We start from the raw sequence: 23,248 nt of genomic DNA, 5'->3' as shown, positions 1-23,248 counted from the left end.
GGCTGTATTGCGAGATCAGAGATGCTTCCTTGAATTATTTGGTAATAGTTCCCGATCTGCTGCAGAGTTTTACGCTCCGCGCTGGATTTTGGGTTTCATTAAAACCTGCCCGGACAATAGTGAGTGGCTTACATCCGGCATTTGGAGATGGTAAAAATAGGCTGTTCTGCAAAAGTCCCATGCCTGTAGGCGTGACATTCATCTACTCATTCACACCTCCGCCAGCCAGCAGCTCCTCGGAGATTAGCTGTAGTGTGCTGCCGCCGCGACGAGAGACGAACAAGACTCACACCTTGTAAAGAGAACCGAAAAGATCATCAGATGACTCTCCTCTGAAGTCTGCCACCTCCTGCTTGTGGCTCTGCCCCCCGATTAGCTTTATTTTTTCACAGATCCCTCGCGACAGAACCTCCACTGACGCTCCTCAACTGACACTCCATGTTTCTGTAGAATAATTGAATTTATTTGTCATTTGTAATCTTAAAACTAGCCATTAGTCGAGCTGACGGTAGCGTGGAAACTGTCAGCGGTTGAGAGATACGACGAGAGGCATTTTATTTTGTTTTTTCCACTCTTGACTTGTTGATTATTGTCCCATTCTGTGTAATTATTCAGCTCGGTTTGCCTTTTGGAGCCAATCCAGCGTGAGATTACTCCGTTTCACCTCTCACGCTGAAGCAGGATGCAGGAAAACGCGTCAGAAATGTTCTAACCGCTCTTTGTTACGAGTGCCCTTCAGCAAAAATGTTCAAGCGCTTTTATTTTCCTGAGTCTGGGATTGTATTTTAGAGGTAGATGGGAAGATCCCGAACAAGCCTGCACGAGGGAAAAAGTTCAGTGCAGATATCGTGTGCAGCATCAGAGTTGGAGTTTTTCATATTCCTTTGGCTTATCAGAGAAATCTCAAGAAACACGTCGGTCTCTGCTCATGAATGTAACATGGAGGAAGTAAATCTGGATTAGGAAGCCTCTGGCGTGCACGTCTGTAGGGATTGCGGCCAAAATTAAGGTTTTGTTCGCTTGACCTTTTGGTGAATGATGTCGGTCTGGGCCGCGGGAAAGGAGGGGAATAGCGTAGCAGGAAGGTGTGTGTGTGTGTGCGCGTGCATGCATGTGTGTGTGTGTGTGTGTGTGTGTGTGTGTGTGTGTGTGATTGCCATGGCTACTGTCAGAGTGCTCTGTACTCAGACAGAAACACGAATCAGCCTGAGCACTTGTGGCACTTTGACCCCGATACCTGCTTCAGTATTCGGCTTTGAGCCGGATCAGAGAGTGTGCTGATGGTGCAGCGTTGGTTGGACGTGTGTGCCTGCATAAAAATCATTCACTAAATCCAAATTTATCCAAATAGCAACAAAATACTTTCTATGTTTTACAGATTAGTGGAAAACTGTCCAGATGCTGATCAATAATCTGAATAAATTAGGGCAAAGCTGTAATTATGCTCTTAGAATAAGGAAAATTTTGAAGGGACTGAGCTTTTAAATGTCCTTTGAGGACACTTAAAGTCTTAAGTCAGGTTTCTAAGGGCACATTTTACTCCACAGATGCCCAACAGACAGCTCAGGACATGCACACATGCATGGATAAAACACACTCGATGGAACTGTGCATGCACGGCGCTTCTGTGGCCCCTGAAATAATTTGGGAGCCCTTGGATCCCTGATCCTCAGCCCTGCAAATTAACTCTCTGGGAGGAAAATCACGGGATTAGGAAGGAGAGAGAGAGAGAGAGAGAGAGAGAGAGAGAGAAGCAGCACAGATAAGAGGAAATGTTTGTGGACCAGCAGTAAGTGGCTCTGAGCCCTCAGAGAGGCACGGAGGCACAGTGAGTAAAAATCTGTTACACATTAAATATATTCATGCTTAGAGTAAATATTTATAAAGGTTACATTATTGTAATATGTTGACTTCTTGGTGTACCGCTTGTGATTTGTTTCATGCTTGGCAGCAGATTTTAAAACACATTTATGAAATAAACACTTAAATTATATTTCCTTTAGTTTAAATGTTATTTTTGGGACCGAAACAAATATAAAACGTCTCAATCTTCCCAAAAGATGATCAATAATCAGTGCTTGAGTCCATGTGAGCAGCATCTACCAAGAGCTCCCCTCACCGGCGATGGCAGGCACAAGGCAGTGTGTAATTATTTATAACGGAAAAACTCACAGAGAAATGTGATGCAATAAAACGCTCGCTGCTGAGCTGTAAAAGACAGCTTTATACGAGTCCAGCTGTGAACTAAAATATATCAAAATATTTGAAACAGAAATGGAAAGAAAACCATCCAAACAGCACTAATGTTAATCTACCACTGTAAAATTAGTTAGATCAGCTTTATTAAATCAAGTTGGGTGCAAATAGGAGATTTAGTACACCAAACTTGTTGATTTAATTTGGATCAAAGCATTTCAAATGATTTAAGTTGACCAACATCCAAATGTAGTAAATAAGTTCACTCAACCTTGGTGAATTACTTTGGCTCAACACAAGTACTTTACGTTATGATAACAGAAATGTACGATGCTGAACTAAAGCTATTTAATCATGTGGCAATCCTTTCCATGATTTTTTTTAAGTTCATTCATTTTGAGTGCAGCTGACTCTGCCGGCTGATGTGGTTGGGTAAGGGTTAACACAAACTAGAGGTTTCACTGAAAATACGACTTTGTTTTCTGACTCTGATGAATGGAAAAAGAAACAACAATGACTTTATTGTATTTTTACAGTTTTTATACAACAGTAATTTCCGGACTATAGAGCGCACCTCAATATAAGCCGCACCGGGCTAAAAGCTGCAGATATCTACTGAATTGAAAACGTAGTTTAACTGAATGTAACTGACCTGATCAGTATCAAACAAAACAGAAAAGTTATTGGTTAGTTTATTCATCGTCCTCCTGCACACTGAAACCACTGAAGTCATCTTCTTCAGTGTCGGAGTTGAACAGCCTCAGAAGAGCTTCGTCACACACCTTTTCTGTGGCGATGTCAGTGTCGCTCTCCCGTGTTGCTGTCATCATCCCGGAGTGAAGCTGGGAAAACAATCCTCCTGGGCGCTTTCTGTAGCACTCCTTTAACCATTCCTTCATTAGACTTTCCAGCATCCATCCTTTCTGGTTGACTAAAGCTGCACCTCATTATAAGCCGCATGGTTCAAAGCGTGGGAAAATGTAGCGGCTTATAGTCCGGAAAATACGGTAAATATTTTATCTATGGAGATGCCTTTTGGAGAATATTAAAAGATCTTGTTAACATTGATCAAGATTTTCTTTATAGATCATTAAAAATAAACATGATAGGAGTTGTTAACTACAAAAGGAGATCCTTGATGTTGCTGGTTTTAGTCGATGGTGGTCAATCCTTAGGAGCCACCATGCAGTGTATTTTGGATGTTTCCCTGCCCCAACACATCTTATTCAATGGCTGATTGCTGAGGACGGCGAGATACTTCTGATACGTTCAAAGTTATTTTCATAAATATCTTGTGCTAATCCATCTTTTCTTTATTTTTTTCTGCTTCCAAGGTCTTCTTAGATTTATGTTTCTCAGCTGAATCTACGAGGAGGAAAGAAATATGCCAGGAAGGAGCAGCGTGGGAAAACTGCAGAAGTGGAGGTCGAACAGAAAAGTGTTTGGCCAAAACTAAAATTATCTGCAGGAGATTAGTGAACTTTGGCAACCTTTAACAGGACCTCAGAGATGCATCTGCGTCTCTTCAGTTGATGCAGCAAAACTTTATCAGAAACGTTCTCAACGGGAGAAGAGGTCGACCTCAAGGAGGACAAGATTAGTGTAAAATGTGAGATATACTTCATTAAAAACAAACTAGTCTGAAAACCTGTAGCAGCAGGCTGATTGGAGTCATGGAAGCTGTCGCCATGTAGCGGGAAGGTCAGAAGAATCTGGATGTGATGGATGGATATTTCTGATTATAATCGGTCACTCTTGAGTTTTTCATCCAGGCTGATCATGATAATAGTCTCCTACACCTGTCTCCTGCATTAGCTTCTGATAGAAAATAGATTGTGAAACTCTAGGATTTGAAAATCCAGACAGATCTATGTCACGCTGTGAATCAGCATTGATGGACTGACCCATCTTGACTGTAATCAGCAGAGGATGTCTTGACTAGTTTAAGCTAACATTAGCATTAGCAACACTATCACACAGCAGTAGCTCCTCCAGGATTGTGTTATTTGAGATAAAACATCTGTGGGGCGAGATGTCCTAATATCAGGAAATAAGACTCCAAACTCTGCCATCTGAAGCTCAGCTGTGATGTGAGTACATTTTAGGTCCGAGACATGGTACACCGGTATATTTTCTCCCCCTGAGAACGACTTACTTTCATTCCTACTACAGACCACTGCAAATGTATTGATTAAACAAGTCCTTCACTCCTTTAAATGTTTTTGAGTTTAAAGAACATTTAAGTTTCTAGAAATTACATTTTTATTAGTAGACCCACCGTGACTTAGGTGGATCAGGGGTTAGGAGGTCACCCTTTAATCGTTGGGTTGCCGGTTTGAACCCATGCTACGTCTGTCTGTTATTGTGTCTTTGGGCAAGACACTTGACCCTTTTTTTTTGGGTCGGAGGGTCCGGTGGTGCTGAGTGTGTGGTAGCCTTGCATCTGTCAGTGTGCTTCAGGGCTGCTGTGGCTGTGTTGTAGCTCATCACCACCAAGTGTGTGTGTGTGTGTGTGTGTGCGTGCGTGCGTGCGTGTGTGTGTGTGTGTAGCCTGTGGTGTAAAGCACTTTGGAGTCCTCTGACTTAGAAAAGTGCTGTATGTGCAGGCCATTTATCGTTAGCTTAGAACTAATCTATATTTCTCCAATCTAAGGTTGTTCAGTGAGCTAGCTAAAACAGCTAAGGTTCATCGTCTGATCTCACGATCTGATTTATCTTTTCTACAACGTACGGGCAAAGATTCTGCACCAAAATCAACATAAATTCCTTGGAATACATTCAAAACGTCTGAGAAGTATTCCTAAACTCTACCTAGTTACAAACGCACTCGGCTTAAGAAAGAAAAGTTGAGTTATCATCTTTGAAAAAAGCCTGTTAGAATTGCACAAACTCTCATCATTTATACATGTTTGGACATTTCAATAAACCCCTTCACCTGTTTGATATTGTCCTGCCAATATGTTTTTAAAAAAGGGATTAAACACTCAGGAGTTGTCCTCGGTACTGTAAGGTCATAGAAGTGTGCTAAAGGCGAAATGTGTGTTTGCTGAAAGAACAGGAAACCGTGGCGAAAGATGAAGTTGTAAGTATATTAAACAGCAAAGGATCCTGGGGTTTAGAAGGAATCGACTTGGAGAGAGAGTCAGAGAAGCAGGCTGAGTTCACGCAGGAGATGTTCGCTGCAGGGCAAAAAAGAGAAGAGGAATAAAGACGGCAGGGTCGCAGCATGAGGTGGAGAGCAAGGTGAAAAGAGGAAATGACAGAATCTCCACGTTGGGTCTTTGTCTCTCGACTTGCCTCACTTCATCACATCCGTGTGCGACTGTGCGTGTCCGTGTCCACTCTGATTTGTGGGCTTGTTCCTGCGTGGTATAAAGCATGGGTGGCATGTTCCTGCTGGGGATTGGTTCGTTTATTTGAAGTGGAACTTGCGCTGGCTGCAATCTGCAGAAACTGTCAGGAAGTGTTTTTGCATTCATATGCGTTTCAGCTCATCTCGCTCTACAGGTGGGCATCATCTTCAATATGCGAGTTGGCTCTAACATAAGACCGTCCTGATTTATATTCCTTTTATCTGTGCAGACTCTAGTTTAGAACTGGAGCGTCTTTGTGAAGGGTGTCTAAGGACCAGATGCATACATCTCTGTAAAGTAAAAGCTGTCTTCTCTTCCTAAAGATTTGCATTCAGATGATCCTCTTTTGTAAATTTAAAAGACAACTTTTTAGCTTTTGAATGAAAATGAAATGAAAATGCAAAATGAAATGAAAAGCTTTATTTGTCCCAGGAAAGGGAAATTAGAGTTTCAGTACACACAATTCAAAGATCAGACATACTGGGCAAGACACATGACAAGAATTGGTGACTGTGGTCATTCGCAACCGAGTCGCGCTACCTTAATAGAGAGAGAAAAGGATAACATGAGGAATGGATTCGGGAGGAGGGAAAAAAAGGCACTTCACAGCTACTCTCCCCCCAGGAGGGCAGCTTTGCTCTGCGAAAAAAACCACCTAAACAGATAACACAACACAACATCACAATAGGAAAGCAGGGGGGGGCTGGGATCCTGTTTCCCACAGCGAGAGCAGCCATGTACGGCATGTACGGCACTCAACCACTGTAGACCACTGGTGGGAGGGAGATCTTGGGAGGAACGCAGAGCACATTGACCCTGCAGGTTGATGACCTCACTAGGCAGAAGTCCACAATCTGAAGGGGGGGGGGGGGGGGGGGGGGTTCACAGCATCTGTCTGCATTCCTTCCTTCGTGGGGGTTGTTGTTGTTGGCATCTCGAAGGCTGCCTTGGCGTCAGATTTGGATAACAAGACTGTGTTTGGGTCAGGCAGAGATAATTTTCCTCTCTGCCTTCAGTCTGTAACTGGTCATTCCAGTCCTTCAGTGAAGCCAATTTGGTTTTAAACATCTCCACACCGTCCAGTGACCCTCTCTGAGATGACATCCATTTTGCACACTAACACCGGTCCCGCAGCTAGGACATTGTCCAGCTTACGATTCACCTCGAGTAACGTCCCAGTCTGTGAGGTCTCCGCCCAGGCGGTGCTTCCCGTGGGTGCGGGTTGCCCTCCAATCGCTCCTGTCTTCCCAAATTTCCAGAAAACCAGATATCCTCCCACTCCAATCAGAAGAAATCCAGTGATCATCAGGCCAAATGTCCACATATCTTCGACGTCCTCAATGGACAGCTGAGAGAGACATACGATCCTCCACTCCTTCCAGGAATCGAGCATATACCCCGCCAGGTGTGTCCCTTGCGGGCAAGTGGGAGCCCCCTCCTCCGTTCTCATCGTAGAAAAAATCTTATAAATCGCGTTGAATGACCAATTAATTAAATCCATTTCTAAAAAATAGGGATTTCCAGAAGAAATGCAGAGAAGCGCTCTGTAGGCAGACAGGACAAAGAGCCTTGGGAAAAAAGATAAGGGAGCAAAAGCAGAAGCGTCTGTACTCTGCACACACACGGATGCATACACTACTAAACCCTAACTAACATCTCGTATGCTCAACCTTGGTCACGATCATAGCTATCTTCAGCCAAGAGAAGATGTTGTGTGACGGTCCTTTAGACATTTCTATCCTGGTCCGTTGCGATCTCCAGCTGGGGAACTAGATATTTGTTGCTCAGCTTTTTGATGGTTTCCGTCTCAACTCCTTCTGCCAGGCCCAAAACCAACAGGAAGCTCTTTTTGCTGCTTCCTCTACGAGCTACAGTTTTCTGTTCCCTCCCCTCTTTATCTTTCAGACAGATTACACAGCAGAACCCCTGCAGCCAGTTTTAGTGTGGAACAGCTATGAATGCTGGACTGTTGGACTTCTTTTCAACACTTTCTAATCTTCATCCCTCTATCCTGATAGTCTCCTTTGACTCTCTTAAACGTAAACGCCATCCTCGGTTATGATGGGTAGCATCTTCCACTAATAGAGCTGTTGGTAGAAGGACATTCCTGATCTTTAGGTTGGGATCGGTCTCTCCTTCCTCCTCCGACTTCAGAGGCGAGAGAAAAATTAGTATGCGTCAAAAATAATAAACACAAGAAACATAGAGGACCAGTGCAGATCTGCATGGTTGTAATGGTTATTTGGTGAAGAAGAAGAAACTATATTTTAAATAGCGCCTCTCAAGATGAAAATCACGAAGCGCTTCATAAGCGTAGAACGTGCTCAGTGGTGTTCAGAGGGGAAGAACCTTACGCCTGAAGGGAGGGGTTCAAACAGTCCATGACCAGGATGAGAGGGGTTAGCTGTGGTTCAACCTGCACCTCTCAGATCCCTGGAGGTGTGCAGACCGTGGATTGATTAAAGGTTGCGTCCCATCGTCTTTTCTGCTGAACGCACAGCTTGCTGTAGTCTGTGCTTGTCCTTGGCAGTGGCCCCTGTGTGCCACACAGTGATAGAGGAGGGGAGGATTGACTGAGGAGAGCTAGAGTTTTGGATGGATGATGTTTCAGTTAAGGCTACAACAAGCGGCACCTGTTGATTGCCTTTTTAGTCACCTGCACTTCCTGTCAGTTTGAGTCGCGTTGCATGATGTAGGCTATGATTTAAATTTCTTTTGAGAAAGAAAATTTTTTTATTTTAAGGTGCCGTCCCGTTTCTTCAGACTCTCCCTTGAATCACAGAATCTGATGATTGCAGGAAATTGTACACCAGGCGCAACAGATACTGTCAAACAAGTAAATAACATAACGTTATCCTACGTTTTCGACCATCTATTGGTAACTTTTCCACATTATTAAACAGGCCAAATCATCGGTTCAAGTCAAAGACCATTGCCTGAGCTGTATAATCAATAGTTAGTTGATTACCTTGCAGCCCCAGGTACCATTTCTTTTCTTCTTCCGGCTCTTGGAGAGTACAGATGCTTTTTTCCTCCTCTCCTCCCTATCTTATCCCCAAGGCTCTTTGTCTGTCTTTGGGTGCACGACTGCTTCTGCATTTTTTCTGGAAACTGGAAATTATTAAAAATGGACCTGGTCAGCTGGACGCAACTGATAACATTTTTCAACGATGAGAACGGGAGAAGGGGCTCCCGGATGCCCCTCTGGGACAGACCCAGCTGGTCATATCATGGACTCCTGGAAACAGTGGAACCTGATTTGCCTCTCTCAGCTGTCTGTATGGGATTCTGAAGATGTCTGGATATTCGTGGTGTTGGTGTCAGGTTTCCTGCTCTTTGGCCTAGGAGGCTTCCTGGCTCACCGGAAAATTAACGAGCTGTCGAGGAATATTGGCGCTCTCCCCGAGCTCAGGGATGGATTACATCACGCTGTGAATTCACAGACTTGCATAATTGTTGAGATGAATCGTAAGCTTTGAACTTTGGCCGAGATTCATGCGTTGGCACAAAAGATGGATGCCATCAAGGAGAAAGTGGACGAATCAGCACGTATTGGGATAGATTAATTTACACCATTATTGGATTTTGAGAGGTTGAGGACCTATGGAACTTTAAGACAGAGGGGAAATTATCTCTGTCTGGCTCCAAAACAATTTCTAATCTGAATCTGGCGCCCTTGAGCCTGTAAGGCTGCAACGAATACTCCCCCCTCAGAAGAAATGTGGAATGCTGCCATTGCTATGGCAACTCTGTCTCCTATCCCAACCTGGGCGGGACTGCGGGCTGTGAAGGCCGCCGAATCGTTCCAGGAGTCACTGTGCCCTCCAAACCCCAACAACCTCCATCCCCTGTCCACACTGAGGTGACGTGCGCTGCTTATCGTAGCTGCAAAAACTGACGTGTGGAGAGTCCCAAACCCACCACCCCATCTAGTGGACACATGTTGTGTACACATGTTGTGTAATGTCTGAAGTCTGTTGCATCTCTGTCTGAGGTGTTTTTTTGCAGAGCAAAGCTGCCATCCTTGTGGTGGGTAACTCTGAAGTGCTTTTTTTCCCCTCCACCTGAACCAATCCTCATATAAACCCTCTGATCTCTATTAAGGTAGCGCGACTCGGGTTGCGAATGACCACAGTCACCAGTTCTTGTCATGTGTCTATGCCTATGTATGTATGTCTGAACTCTGAATCGTGTGAACTGAAACTCTAATTTCCCTCTGGGATTAATAAAGTATCTTTGAAATGAATTGAATTAATGTGTTTAGTTTCAACATTCCTCCTGCCGGCATGAGGAGTGGGTAAGGTGACCAGATGTCCTGCTTTGTGCGGGACAGTCCCGCATTTTCATTACTTTTCACGTGCCCCACAAATTGAGACTCATGTCCCGTATTATTGAGAGTTTCTTGTTTCTCGTTTCAATCTTATAAAAGAAACTGTGGAGAAATCTCCCTGTTGCTGTCAATCAAACGGAGGTGGGACCTTATCGCAGATCCGGAGCGTGTGTGGAGCACAGCCGAACCACCAAAACAAGCGTGAGTGAGCACGGAGGAGAAAATGCTGTAAACTCGTGAATTAAACGTGTTCAGAGATACTCGACAGAGTTGTTGTTTCTGAGTCATTTTTTCATGTCTCAGCGCGGAGTCTGATATGAAGAGGTCAAAAGCAGGTTTTCCAGTGATTAGACAGGTCCATGATAAACACAGTGGAGGCTCTAACACAGACAAGGTGCTGCGGTTTTAGATACCCACGTACATGCTGAGCCCCTTAAAGCACAGTGAAGGAGTAATGAGAATAAATGGAAGCTTTCGTCACTTATTCTCAGAAATTTGAGGCAAAAAGTAACTCTAAGAAACTCTATTGTTAGATTAGATCTGAATTTTTAGCGATTAGAATCTGACGTTTATTCTCTCACCTAAAATCTAGAAGAGAAAAAAAAACGTTTTGTTTCTGAATTATGAAAAAAAAATAGCAAAAAAGTGTGGATATTTTTACAATGAAATGCTGATTTTTGTGGGAAATTAATTAAAAACAAACATAAATAGATCTGAAAAGTATTACTGGTACTTTTACTGTCATTCTGTTGTTGAAACATTGAATGAAAACTCTGAAAACCTGCTTAAACCTGCATTTTTTAAATTATTGTTGGCCTATCTGTATTATTAAAATGATCAGAGCCACTACACAAGGCCCAAAGAGCCTGAGTTATGTTGTGGTAACTTGAGAAAAACTGTGAAATAGTAAAGCTTTTGCTGTGTGCTTCTTAATGTTGAATTCAAATAAAATATATACAAAATATATATGATGATAATAAGAATAATCATTTTATGTATATGTATCAGTAATGTTAGGGCTAAAAGGCGGAATATACGTAATTATTTTTTTTCTCATTACATTGGAACTTCACGTTGTCCCACATTGAGTAGTCTCTGTCCCACATTTGCCAAGTTGGGATCTGGTCACCTACCTGGGTCCCTGTCGTTGGGAGAATCCCGAGCCACCTGCAGAGTTGTTTGCTAAATCTCCTTGAATTCCTTCAGCTGCTGTCACAAACATTTCATAGACGGGCTTAAAAGGACTTAAGAAGATGTGCTAGAGAAGAAATGTGTTACATTTTGTTTCAAACCTGCTAAATAAAAACTAGTCACAGGAGGCATCTGCTGTGTAAATTCAGACGAGGTTAAAGGTTAGGAAAAAACCCAGAATATTGATGTTTTTGTCTTTTAGCTGTGCTGTTGCCTCGTTTTTCACTTCCCACTTTACTCTCCTGAAATTAGATCTAGCTTTGTGCTCCACAGGTGAGTGTTTCAGTGCAGATGAGTCGACTCCTCGGGTCAAGACTCAAACTTCCTCCTACGTCCAAACGCTGAAAGAGCAACTTCTGAGGGCAGCTTCGTAAACACAAAGAAGACTGATGGAAAATGGATAAAAACAAACCTGTAAACAGGCTGAGCGTCGCCTGTCAGCTGCATATAATTCAGCCTTTCACATCTTCACCTAAACGGCCTCAGCGCTATCCATGCTTTGATTCACATCTCTTCATCATCCCACATGTTTGAGGTTGTTGTTGCAGCAGGGTCAGCAAGACAGGTGTGACCGAAACAACTAGCTGCCTCCTTGTCTTTAAAAGCATTCCCATGCCCTGGATGACTTGTAAAACACAGTTGTGAAGCATGCATGAGGCGGGCGTGTGTTTACCATACGGTCCTCCTCCTGAAACACGGCTTTGGCATTAACGTGAAACCTCGTGCATGTCTCATCGTAAAGCTTCAGCCTCGGGTGTTTTCCACTGTGGTCCTTGTTTAGGCTCAGTCATTCCTCCTATTCTCCTCCTCCTCCAGAGTCTCCCCGAAGAATTGCTCCATTGTTTCTGCTCGTTTAAAGCAACAGTTTTTACAAACAGCAACCCTGAAAGGATATCACATTTCTGTCACTGGTTTATTAGCACAAGCTTAAGTCCACGCATTCGAATAATGATAAATTATAAATTTCTCTTTTGGTGCTAGCATCTGGATTTTTACATCCAATCTGCACATATATTCAAAGGTGTGGAACACAGAAAAATAATTTTCCAATGATTATTTTTATTGTAATCAGTAATTTAGAGTTTTTCATGCAGTGTGAGCATGAAAATAGTCTCCTACACCTATCTCCTGCATTAGCTTCTGACAGAAAATAGACAGTGAAACTCTAGGGCAGAGGTACTCACTCACTCCTGGAGAGCTGGTATCCAGCCTGTTTGACTTCTTTCTCTGTTACAACACACCTAATCCAGTGGTTGAACCACATGTGCAGCAGCTGATCAGGCTCTTTAGAAGCCTGTTAATCACCTACTGATTGAAATCAGGTGTGTTGAAGCAAGGTTAAAACTAAGGCGTGCAGGAAACCGGCCCTTGGGGCCCAGGAGTGAAAAGCCTGACAGATCTATGTCGCACCGTCACCTAACATTCATGGCTCGAGACAGGAAAGGCTGTTGTATTTGTAGCATCCTGCAAACAGCTTAGAACGTCTTGACTAGTAAAAGCTAACGTTAGCATTAGCAGTTTCACCGCACAGCAGAACTCCACCAGGTTTGTGTTAAGTGTGGAGATAAAATATCAACATTGCAGAACAAACAGAGGCAGTCGTAGAGTCATTTTGCTGTTAGCCAGTCAGAAGTGAGATGTCCAAATATCAGGAAATAAGACTCCAGGGGTGTTTCTGAATGCCAAGGAACCTCACCTTGATGTCTTGGCCCCGCCCCGGTTGCAGCTACTTCAGGGACAAATTTCAAGATAAAGTAGTTGCAGCTCTGGTGGCTAGCAGGTAGTAACTCACTTATATATTTAATCAACACGTTCTCACTCCCAGCGCGTCAAAAACAAACGCTTGGTCAGCCACCCTCCACGTCAGACCCCTGACGCCAAAAGTGCCCTTTTTCGTTACTTATGTGCGAAAAGGGGTTTTTCCCTTATTTGACTGCAGATCCCAATGCAGCGTAAAACTGAAGCGATGGGATGGCCGCTACCGTTGCATCCCAATGCAGCGTTACACTGGCACCAAACAAGCTCATTGTACCTCACCTTAACCTTATCCTCTTATTTAAACTTATCCTCTTATTTAACCTTCCCCTCACCCCTATCCTAACCTTAACAATCTTGCCAGCGAACACGTTAGTGATGTGTCGATCGCTCTAAAAGCCGGCTCTATGAAGTGAACGGCGGGAGCCGCCTCGTGATTGGTCGAGTTTGGACCGAGCCAACGCGAGGGGGAGGTTTCAACCACCAAGGTGGAGGTTAAAAGTAGAGGGTATGTGTAACCTCCCCCTCGCCAGATGTTCTAACGTTCCCCTTGGGCGGCAAATACAAAAATTCACAGTCAGACTCTGACTGTCAGAGTCAGAATGCAGGGGAAACAAATGCTTGATCGCAGTGAGAGTAACGTTTTAGGTAGCAAGAGGGTTAAGGTTAGGATGAGGGAGAGGGGAAGGTTATAAATAGCGAAAGGTTAAGGTTTAGGTGCGGTTAAACGAGGTGGTTCGGTGCCGCATCGGTTAAATGAGCTGGTTCGGTGCCACATTTAAGGTTTAGGTGCGGTTAAACGAGCTGGTTCGGTGCCGCATCGGTGAAATGAGGGTTAAGGTTAGGATGAGGGAGAGGGGAAGGTTATAAATAGTGAAACTTTAAGGTTTAGGTGCAGTTAAATGAGCTGGTTCGGTGTCGCATCAGCGGATATCTAATCACGTCAGTTTTACGCTGCATTGGGATCTGCAGCTACAAAAAGGAAAAACCCCTTTTCGCACATAAGTAACGAAAATGGGCACTTTTGGCGTCTGGGGTCTGACGTGGAGGGTGGCTGACCAAGCGTTTGTTTCCGACGCTTAGGGTTTGAGAATGTGTTGATTTAATTTAACAAATATGAACACAATTTAAAAAGTGAAAGGCTGTTTATATATTAATATTGAAACTAATACGTATAAAATATGACGTTACGTGACTCCCGTTTGAAGCTCCGGTCACGTGATGCAAGTCTGTTCCATTTAACCGTTTTCATTGACCTAGGGAGGACAGTGTCCTCGTAAGCAAGGAGCCTGGCCTCGCAAAGACATCGTCTCGCAAGGCCAGGCGCCTTGACGTTGAGAAACACCCAAGATCCTTCCACCGGCAACCCTTCAGCTGGTCTGCTTCCCCCAAAGAACTCCTTCTCCCATCAAGCCTCCGGCTGCAACTCCCATCATTCACCAGCCACGTCATCATCCACTCCTATATACGGAAGTGGAATCTCTCTCACCTCCTTTAACCTGACTCATGCTAACTCCACAGTCGGGATTCGAACCTGTGACCAACAGTGCTACCAACGTTTTCTTACTCTGTCACAAAATTTGTGCAGAAAAATTAAAGACTTGAGATAAAAACAATACATGTTGCTAACACTAGCATACAAAGTCCGAGATGGTACGGCTCCCATCTACCTGAATCCTCTTGCAAAGGCTTACGTCTCGGCCCGGCCGCTCCGGTCATCACAGGATCGTCGGCTAGCGTTTCCTACACCACGCTCAGGACAATCCAGACTCTTCTCATGCATCTTTCCACAAATGTGGAATGACCTACCAAGCACTACCAGAACAGGGGCTTCCTTTTCAATTTTCGAGAAACTCCTGAAGACCCTGGTCTTCAGAGAGCATCTTCTTAACTAGCACTTTCCCTGCACCCGTCCCTCCTCTCCATGATTGATGTCAAGTTGTTGTTATTGTTGTTGTTAGCCTCAAGGGCAATATGCCAATCATCACTTGTAAGTCGCTTTGGACAAAAGCGTCTGCGAAATACATAAACATAAACATTTACCTACTTTGTATTTCCATATGTCTTCATTACATGCACTGTCGCCCTCTGCTGGCATGGCATAGGTAGACCTTCTGGTTCCTGTCTGGGTGGAGACTTTTGTCTTGAACAGAAATAAAAAAAACATCCAAAGTTTTTGTGGTAAGTGTCTGAAAGAAATAAAAGGAACACATTTGATGCCACAACAGGACAAAAAAGTTTTTGACAGTAACTGGATTCACAATAAAACGTAGCGTGTTAAAACTTGTGCTGAGGTTTTTATTTTTTTATTTTTTTCATGAACATAAGAAAGCTAAAAATATGCCAACAGTATCAAAAAAGGTCAGTAACAATGTGAAGAAGGAGATTTCCCCCCCAAACTGCCATGGGTATAAATCCTGTCAGGAAAAAAGAGCTGTCAAGACTCTGTTATCCCTTCATCCCCAAACGCTCCTCTCCACCGTACTCTCCTCCATCCCTTCATCCCTGTACCTAACTCCCATCAAACCGCCTGCTGACTGACAGCTGTCCCTGTGAGGCCTTGCTTTCTGAGGAAAGCACACTCACACACGCGCTCACGTGATGCGTCGGCGTGACGCCCCTCTTGCGTTTGGCTCGGTTCTGACAGGCCGGCGTTGGTTTGTGTTAGCCGGCGAGTGTTTTCAGGGCTTCAGGGGTCAGAGCCACGCCGAAGCCTCTGCAACCAGATGTGCACTATCTCTGACGGGTGTGGTGAAGCAGAAAGCACAGAGAATGTCCGTGCACGAGGTGATAATAAACCTCTGTGTGTGTGTGTGTGTGTGTGTGTGTGTGTGTGTGTGTGTGTGTGTGTGTGTGTGTGTGTATGTGTGTGTGTGTGTGTGTGTGTGTGTGTGAAATGTTAAGGCAACATGTGGAATAGCTTAAGCTGCTTTAATTGGCTGCTGCGGGGATGGAGCAAACAGCAATAAAAAGATTTTATTTCATGACATTTCTGTTAAACAGACTTGTCGCGTCAGGAATAGTTTGGTTTTGAATGTGGATTTCACTTTCATTCTTTTACAATATGGGAGCGATTTAACTTTAGAGCCTTGACTGACAGAACGAAAATCCTGAAAATTGGCTCAGACTTAGACAAAGGAAGTGCCAATTCAGGTTGCTGACATCAGCAAACTAGAGCTCAACCGATGAGAGCGAGGGATGAAACGTTCAGCCAGACGGTGACGATAGTCTAACTTTTAAAACCCCATAAAGGTGAAACATGGTGTGATGAAGAGAAATGGACTAGAGCAGCAAACGTGTCGCCAGCAGGAACAATAGGAGAAAAGTAGTGTGTGTGTGTGTGTGTGTGTGTGTGTGTGTGTGTGTGTGTGTGTGTGTGTGTGTGTGTGTGTGTGTGTGTGTGTGTGTGTGTGTGTGTGTGTGTGTGTGTGTGTGTGTGTGTGTGTGTGTGTGTGTGTGTGTGTGTGTGTGTGTGTGTGTGTGTGTGTGAACAGAGGCTCCAGAGAGGGAAAACAAAGATCCTGTTCACCCTCCGTTATTTTTGTCAAAGAACAGCCACTGTCCCATAAAGCTGCACCCCCATTTATAACCGGAGCATCAGAGGTCCACTGGAGGTCTCAGAGACGTTCCAGGATTCCGGTTTGGGTTAGAAGATGTAGCTGGGTTTTAAATAGATCCTAGACTGGACTCTGAGTCTTCTGCTGCATCATTCTGAGTGTTTTTCACACGCTGTCGTCCACGCTTTATCATGATTGTGCACCAGACACGGCCACGGTTTTCTCCCTCAGCTGCCACTTTATTTTCCAGAGCGACTTTCTCAAAATCCTGTTGAGGAAAAGGAGCCAGCAGGCTTTAAGCTGTCCACTAAGTCTAAGCTGTGTGTTCTCGATACGTCTGAGGCGCTTCTCACAGCTCTGTCTTCCCTCTGCTCCAGCCACGGGAGCGTTTGCATCTTTTTCTGCCTTTTCCATCAGTGAAAACAGGATAGTTTAAACCTGCAGAAGCATGCATTATGGAAAGCCCAGCAGTCGTTAATCAATCCAAGCAGGTAAAGCCAATGGTTAGCCTCAGCATGAAGTTCATAATGATTATCTTTACCTCCTTCTCATTTCTTCTTATTTCGTTCTCCCTTTCCTTCACACACTCTGTATCTGTCTCCCTGCTGCTTACAAACACACAGCTCAGTTTGGTCCCGATTCCTCGCCTGCTCACTAGAGCCTGAAAGGACCTGAGCGTGCGCGCGCGCACACACGCACATGCACACACGTGCGCACACACACACATGCAGCAGCCTGCCATCTCGTGTGTGTTTGTGTTTTTGATCACTGGTGTTTTTATCCACCATGTGTACGTTCGTGAGCGTGCGCGTCTGTGTGTGTGTGTGCGCACGTGTGTGCATGCGCACGTGTGTGTGTGTGTGTGTGCGCGCACGTGTGTGCGTGTGTGTGTGTGTGTGTGTGTGTGTGTGTGTGTGGGTTTGAGATGAAATCTGCTGAACCGAACCCTCATCATCCTCTTATCGTACAAGTCCACCTTAACATACAAATGCACAGAAATTTATTTGTTTATTGATTTTGTGATTGTCTTATGCCACACACACATACACACACACACACACACACACACACACACACTTGTGGAGTATGTTTTACTATGAGTGTGTGGATCGCTGTAAGAGAGCGAGTGGCGACCACACATCTGGCAGCCCCATCAGTCTTCCTAATTGAGTTATACTTTCCCGTTTATTCGGGAGTTTCCTGTAAAAACCGGAAACTTTGCTGTTTTACGTTTCATTTAGCACTCGGGGATGGCCGGTGCCTGCTGAATGTAATAAACAGTTTTTGTTTTATCTTAAATCTCTGTAGTTTGGGACTTTCACCTTCACCACCTCTAGATGCTTACACACATTAAGTTGCTGCCCTGTGATTGGCTGGTTATCTGTGTTAGCAGGTTATTGAACAGGTGTTTCTAATAAAGTAGACAGAAAACATAAGATGTCCGCTACCCTCTGCCTTTTATCCAGTCTTTTTAACTGATGAAGACTTCCCCCAGTGACCTGTTTTCTTCTCTTTCCTTCCTTCCGTAGGTGTAGCGGAGGTGATAGTTCTGGTGGGGGGGCGCCAGGCCATTGGGATGAACCAGCGCTCCTTGACAGCTGTCACATGTTTTAACCCCCAGAACAGTAAGTGGTACCCGCTGGCTAGCCTGCCCTTCTACGACCGCGAGTTCTTCAGCGTCATCTCAGCGGGGGACAACATCTACTTGTCAGGTGAGCTAAACTGTCTGTGCATGCATTAAACTGCTCTGAGCAGCAGGAGGGGAAAGAGGCACAACCGTTGCAGTTACCCCACTGCAAAGATGATGCTAATATCAGATGAGCTTTACTTCTAATCACAAACACGTTTTTTACTGCTACCTTTAATTTTCTAATTAATGTAACTCCATGATATTCATCTTAAAACCTACCAAAGAGGTGGACAAGTGTTTTATTTATTTATGTATTTATTTATTTATTTATTTATTTATTTATTTATTTATTTATTTATTTATTTATTTATTTATTTATCTCAAAGCCAGTGATGGAGTATTTGGCTAACATCCTGACACTACATGTGAAAAATATATTTGGCTCATTAGCACCACCAGTGTCTGGACATGAAATTGCATCCACCTATAATCTGATCACAAAGGACAGATGAGTGACAGAACAGAGGCACATCAGGAGGCCTATCAGATGTCAGTCCCACCCTCCAGAACTGCCAATGCTCTAAGCCGGGGGTGTCCAATCCTGGGGTATTTCTCAATGTCAAGGCTCCAGGCCTCGCCTTGCGAAACCTGGCTTACGAGGACACTGGCTTACGAGGACACTGGTTTACGAGGACACTGGCTTATGAGGACACTGGCTTACGAGGACACTGGCGTACGACGACACTGGCTTACGAGGACACTGACTTACGAGGACACTGGCTTTCGAGGACACTGGCTTACGAGGACACTGGCTTACGAGGACACTGGCGTACGAGGACACTGGCTTACGAGGACACTGGCTTACGAGGACACTGGCTTACGAGGACACTGGCTTTCGAGGACACTGGCTTACGAGGACACTGGCGTACGACGACACTGGCTTACGAGGACACTGGCTTACGAGGACACTGGCTTACGAGGACACTGGCTTTCGAGGACACTGGCTTACGAGGACACTGGCATACGACGACACTGGCTTACGAGGACACTGGCTTACGAGGACACTGGCTTACGAGGACACTGGCTTACGAGGACACTGGCGTACGACGACACTGGCGTACGACGACACTGGCTTACGAGGACACTGGCTTACGAGGACACTGTCCATCCTTGGTCAAAGAAAACTGTTAAATGGAACAGACTTGCATCATGTGACCACGGCTTCCGCGGCGGTCACGTAACATCACTTGACACTGGAGCTAACGTTATATTTTATACGTATAAATTTCAACATAAATATATACTTTTACTTTTTAAATTGCGTGTTTTTGTTAAATAAAATATGTAAGCGAGTTACTACCCATTAGCCACCGAAGCTGCAATTAATAAGCAACTAACCAACCATAGATAACTTCTTTGGATCTGAAAAACACATTTTGGAAATCAACCAGATGGCTACAACTAGTTGACTTACAATTAAACTTGAAATTAGCTCCCAAAGTAGCTGCCAGCTTCAGATCCGCCACCCTTATGAAAATACAGCGGTGTGTTCTGGCAAATTTTTGACCAAGGCTAGACTACAACACACCTCCCATGTATACTTGCTCAGCTAGCTAAACGGCTAACAAACGGAGAACAGACATCTCAGTAGAACATGAACATCGGAACACGCCTTGGTGGTTCCTGATGACGTATCTCCTAGGCAACCGGGGCGGGGCCAAGACACCAAGGTGAGGTTCCTTGGCATGGAGAAACAGCCAGGGTCCTGGAGGACCGGTTCATGCTTTAGTTGTTCCTCTGCTCCAACATACTTGACTCAGTGGTTGAATCACCTGTTCAGCAGCTCACAAAGCTCTGCAGAAGCCTGATCATCACCTCCCAATTAAAATCAGGTGTGTTGAAGCAGGGAAATAACAAAAACATGATGGATACTGGCCCTCCAGGACCAGAACTGGGTGCCTCTGCTTTAGGCTAAAGAAACAGGAAGTAGTCTTAAACGTACTTACCAACAGCTGCTTGATTAGGTCCTTCTTGCACCTACAGGTTTGTGTTCTTCCGGAATATGTTGTAGATTCAGATAGTTCCAGAGTCAGATAGAAAACACAGGATTTTTTGTTTCCTTTGTTAAATGTGGCATTTGAGCGACATATTTTTGTCTGCTGCCAGCGAGAATCGGCAGATTGAACCTGCACCGTTGCTCCATTCTTGTGACCTTTCTGCAACATTTCAAGAGTTTTAAAGTTACAGAGGCCTGAAAAAGTTTCCACGTGTGGCTTTGACAGCTTCAACACGGCAGACACCTTTAATGTCTTTCTTTTGGGGAAACGCGTTTGTGATTACCTTCTGTGAACATTTTTTTTCCATTTTCTTTCATTTAGCTTCACTTCTGCTCGAGTTTATTTTGTCGCACCTTTAAGCTGCTCTTTTCCTCCCTCCACAGTGCCTTGTGCACCCGGCCCAGCCCTTCACATCGCACTGAGGAAATGCAACAGGATTTGTCCCGCGTGTGCCTTTCCTCTCCCGCTTCTTTCATATAAATGTAAATTTGTGTTCGGGCTTTGGAAACAGGTCTGCATGTGTCTACTAGGAGTCGCTCAGCCAGCGGGGAAATCAGAGCTTTGTGAGTCAGCCAATCAGGAGGCGCCGTTCTGTAACCTTCCTCTCAAGCTGCACCAGGGTCACTGAGAGTCCAGCGTCAAAAGGGCTGATTTAAAAACAAGTATATGTTTTCGGCTGCTTGGTTGACTAGTCAGCACAACCTTAAACTGCTTCTGGTCAATTCCAGTTATCCTGCTGTCACTGGTGAATGGGATGCAGAAACCAAATGTTGGTTTAAAATACATTAAATGTACTCTAATACACAGCAGAGTCATCTGTTTTGTGTAAATGTGAGTTATTTTTTAAATGAAGCCCATCCAGTCAATCCCAATACTTGCACTTCCACACTTGCACCCTTCAGTTGCACGATCCCAGCCAGGGGTGCGAGTGCGTAGAATGCAGAAGTTAACCACGCCCCTTTTACACCCTTGATCCGCACTTCACCCAAGTCCACATTGATGCGGACTTCATCGAAGGGAGAAAAGGCTCAGGTAGTTCATTTTAGGATGATTAGTTGATGCTCTGAATGTTTTAGACAAAGATTTAATGTGGACAGCAATGAATGTAAATTTATTTCCAAAAAATTGTTTGTTTGAATGTTGTTAATAAAGATTTTTTAAAGTTGAATTGCGGCCAGCATCATGGCATGCATTGCGATCGATGACACAATGCTCCCTAATTCGGCAATCATTTGCACACTTGTGTACCACGCACTCGAAGCCCGACTGCACACCTCCTCCAAGTGGACTTCACAGAAGACCGTAGAGGGCAGTGAGAGCACTGTGAATGGGCCAAAGTAGCTTCAGACAGCAGGATTTGGAGTCATATTTCCTGATTGGCTAACAGGATTGGGACTCTACGACTGACTCCATTTGCTTTGCAGCGTTGATGTTTTATCTCCACACATAACAAAAGCCTGGAGGAGTTCTCCCATGTCACGAGTGAGGAGAGTCTTCAGACGGGCCACTCTGCCAAACAGCTCCGACCGGTGGAGGGTTGCACTTTCAGCCGCGGTGATGTTTGGGTCCTTCTTTAACGCTCTCACCATGGCTCTTCTGAATACTTAGTTAGAACCATGTGATACTTCAGATTTTTTGTTTTTAATAACTCTTCAAAAATTTCTAAAATGTGTGTTTTTCTGTCAATATGGGGTGCCGTGTGTACATTAATGAGGAAAAAATGAACTTAATTGATTTTAGCAAATGGCCTCAATATGACAGTGTAAATACGTTCCGTACCCACTGTAGGTGTAGGAGACTATTTTCTTGTTCAGCCTGCATGACAAAATCTGAATTATTTATCAGTGTTCCCGCCCAATTTCTAAATGTAATAATGGTTTGTGCACTTGCAAGTTCAGAGGAGCTTTCACACCAGTCCAAAGTGAATCTCTGGTCTGTTTAAATTGCTCCAGAATAAATGCAGATGCTATATAAACCTTAGAATCTGTATTACTTGGTCATTTTTTTAGAAGTATCATGAATTTACAGTCAAAATGACCAAAAAGGAAGTGCTAATGCTAGCTGTACATTTTGACATAATTATGTGTGAAATTATGTTTAATGTGAAACTGACTGTACTCAAGCCTCTTTCTACTGCAGGTAACAACAATTGTTCCTAACCTTTCCACAGAACTGGACTGCTCCTTTAAGGGAGCTGACTCTGACCCGATCAGAGTTTAGCTCTACAAACTCTCTTCCCATCACAAACTCACACAAACATGCAGATTTAATCCAAAGTATCTCTATCATGTAAACTTCTGGAGTTCTTCAAAGGGTTCATGGTGCCGCCGGGTAGTTAACATGTTTAATCTCAATTAAGAGCCTGTATTATTCATCACAGGAGGCACCGAGTCGGGGGTGATGGTGGCTGACGTGTGGTGCTACATGTCCCTGTTGGACAACTGGAATTTGGTGTCCCGGATGACCGTGGCTCGCTGCAGACACAACAGTCTGGTGTACGACGGCAAACTGTACACCCTCGGAGGACTGGGTGTGTCTGGGAACCTGGACCACGTGGAGAGGTAAAAGTCACTTTACCAACACCCCCCAATCCCATCTGAGCGCTAACCCCCCCGTTTGACTGCTATCTCTGAGCGTGGGCAGTCCTGCAAAAGTAGGTGAATGCAAAGCAACACAGTTATGAGTGAATAAATATTCTTTCTGCACAGCGACGCGTGGCAGATGGTGTGGCATGCAGTAGTGCAGTGCAGCATATTGCAAAAGTGGTTGGACAGGTTTGTTAGCATTTTCTAGGTGAGCAAAAGGTGCAGAGGAGTGGAGCTGAGCTGGAGAATATTAAATGGCCACAGCTGTGAGTGTCGCGGCGCGGTGGAGTGGCTTCTTTTGAGAGTGAGAAGATTTACTTTCAGAAGTCAGAGTGGTGCGCTGTGTCTGATTCCATCCACTTCAACGTCAAAACACATCACCAACACTCCATCTGAAGGTTGTACATCATGACCCATTCATCTGGGGCCTCTTATTTTTCACTGAGCCCATTGAACGTCCTTCAGCACAAAGCCAGCCAAAGGCATACTTCTCATGGAGTCTAATGATTTCCTGTTGGTGCAAAATGTGAACAAGAATCATCCTGATTTAATAGTTTGATTCATTTTGCCTCTCTCGTTCTAACTCTGCTTTCC

At 44.4% G+C, this 23,248-nt stretch overlaps 1 protein-coding gene across 7 annotated transcripts in view; it reads left to right on the top strand.

Annotated features, from left to right (window-relative positions):
- Nucleotides 1-23,248, top strand: part of LOC107378123 (kelch-like protein 29) — a 404,331-nt gene that overhangs the window by 319,582 nt on the left and 61,501 nt on the right. For all 7 annotated transcript variants that reach the window (XM_070545020.1, XM_070545028.1, XM_070545022.1 and 4 more), the window contains 2 exons: nucleotides 17,912-18,094; nucleotides 22,450-22,630. In XM_070545020.1, the coding sequence (XP_070401121.1) occupies nucleotides 17,912-18,094; nucleotides 22,450-22,630 (364 nt within the window). The remainder of the gene's footprint in view (nucleotides 1-17,911; nucleotides 18,095-22,449; nucleotides 22,631-23,248) is intronic.

This window comes from Nothobranchius furzeri, chromosome 2 (genome assembly GCF_043380555.1).
Source record: "Nothobranchius furzeri strain GRZ-AD chromosome 2, NfurGRZ-RIMD1, whole genome shotgun sequence".
Taxonomy (NCBI): Eukaryota; Metazoa; Chordata; class Actinopteri; order Cyprinodontiformes; family Nothobranchiidae; genus Nothobranchius; species Nothobranchius furzeri.
This window is presented reverse-complemented; position numbering and strand designations above follow the sequence as displayed.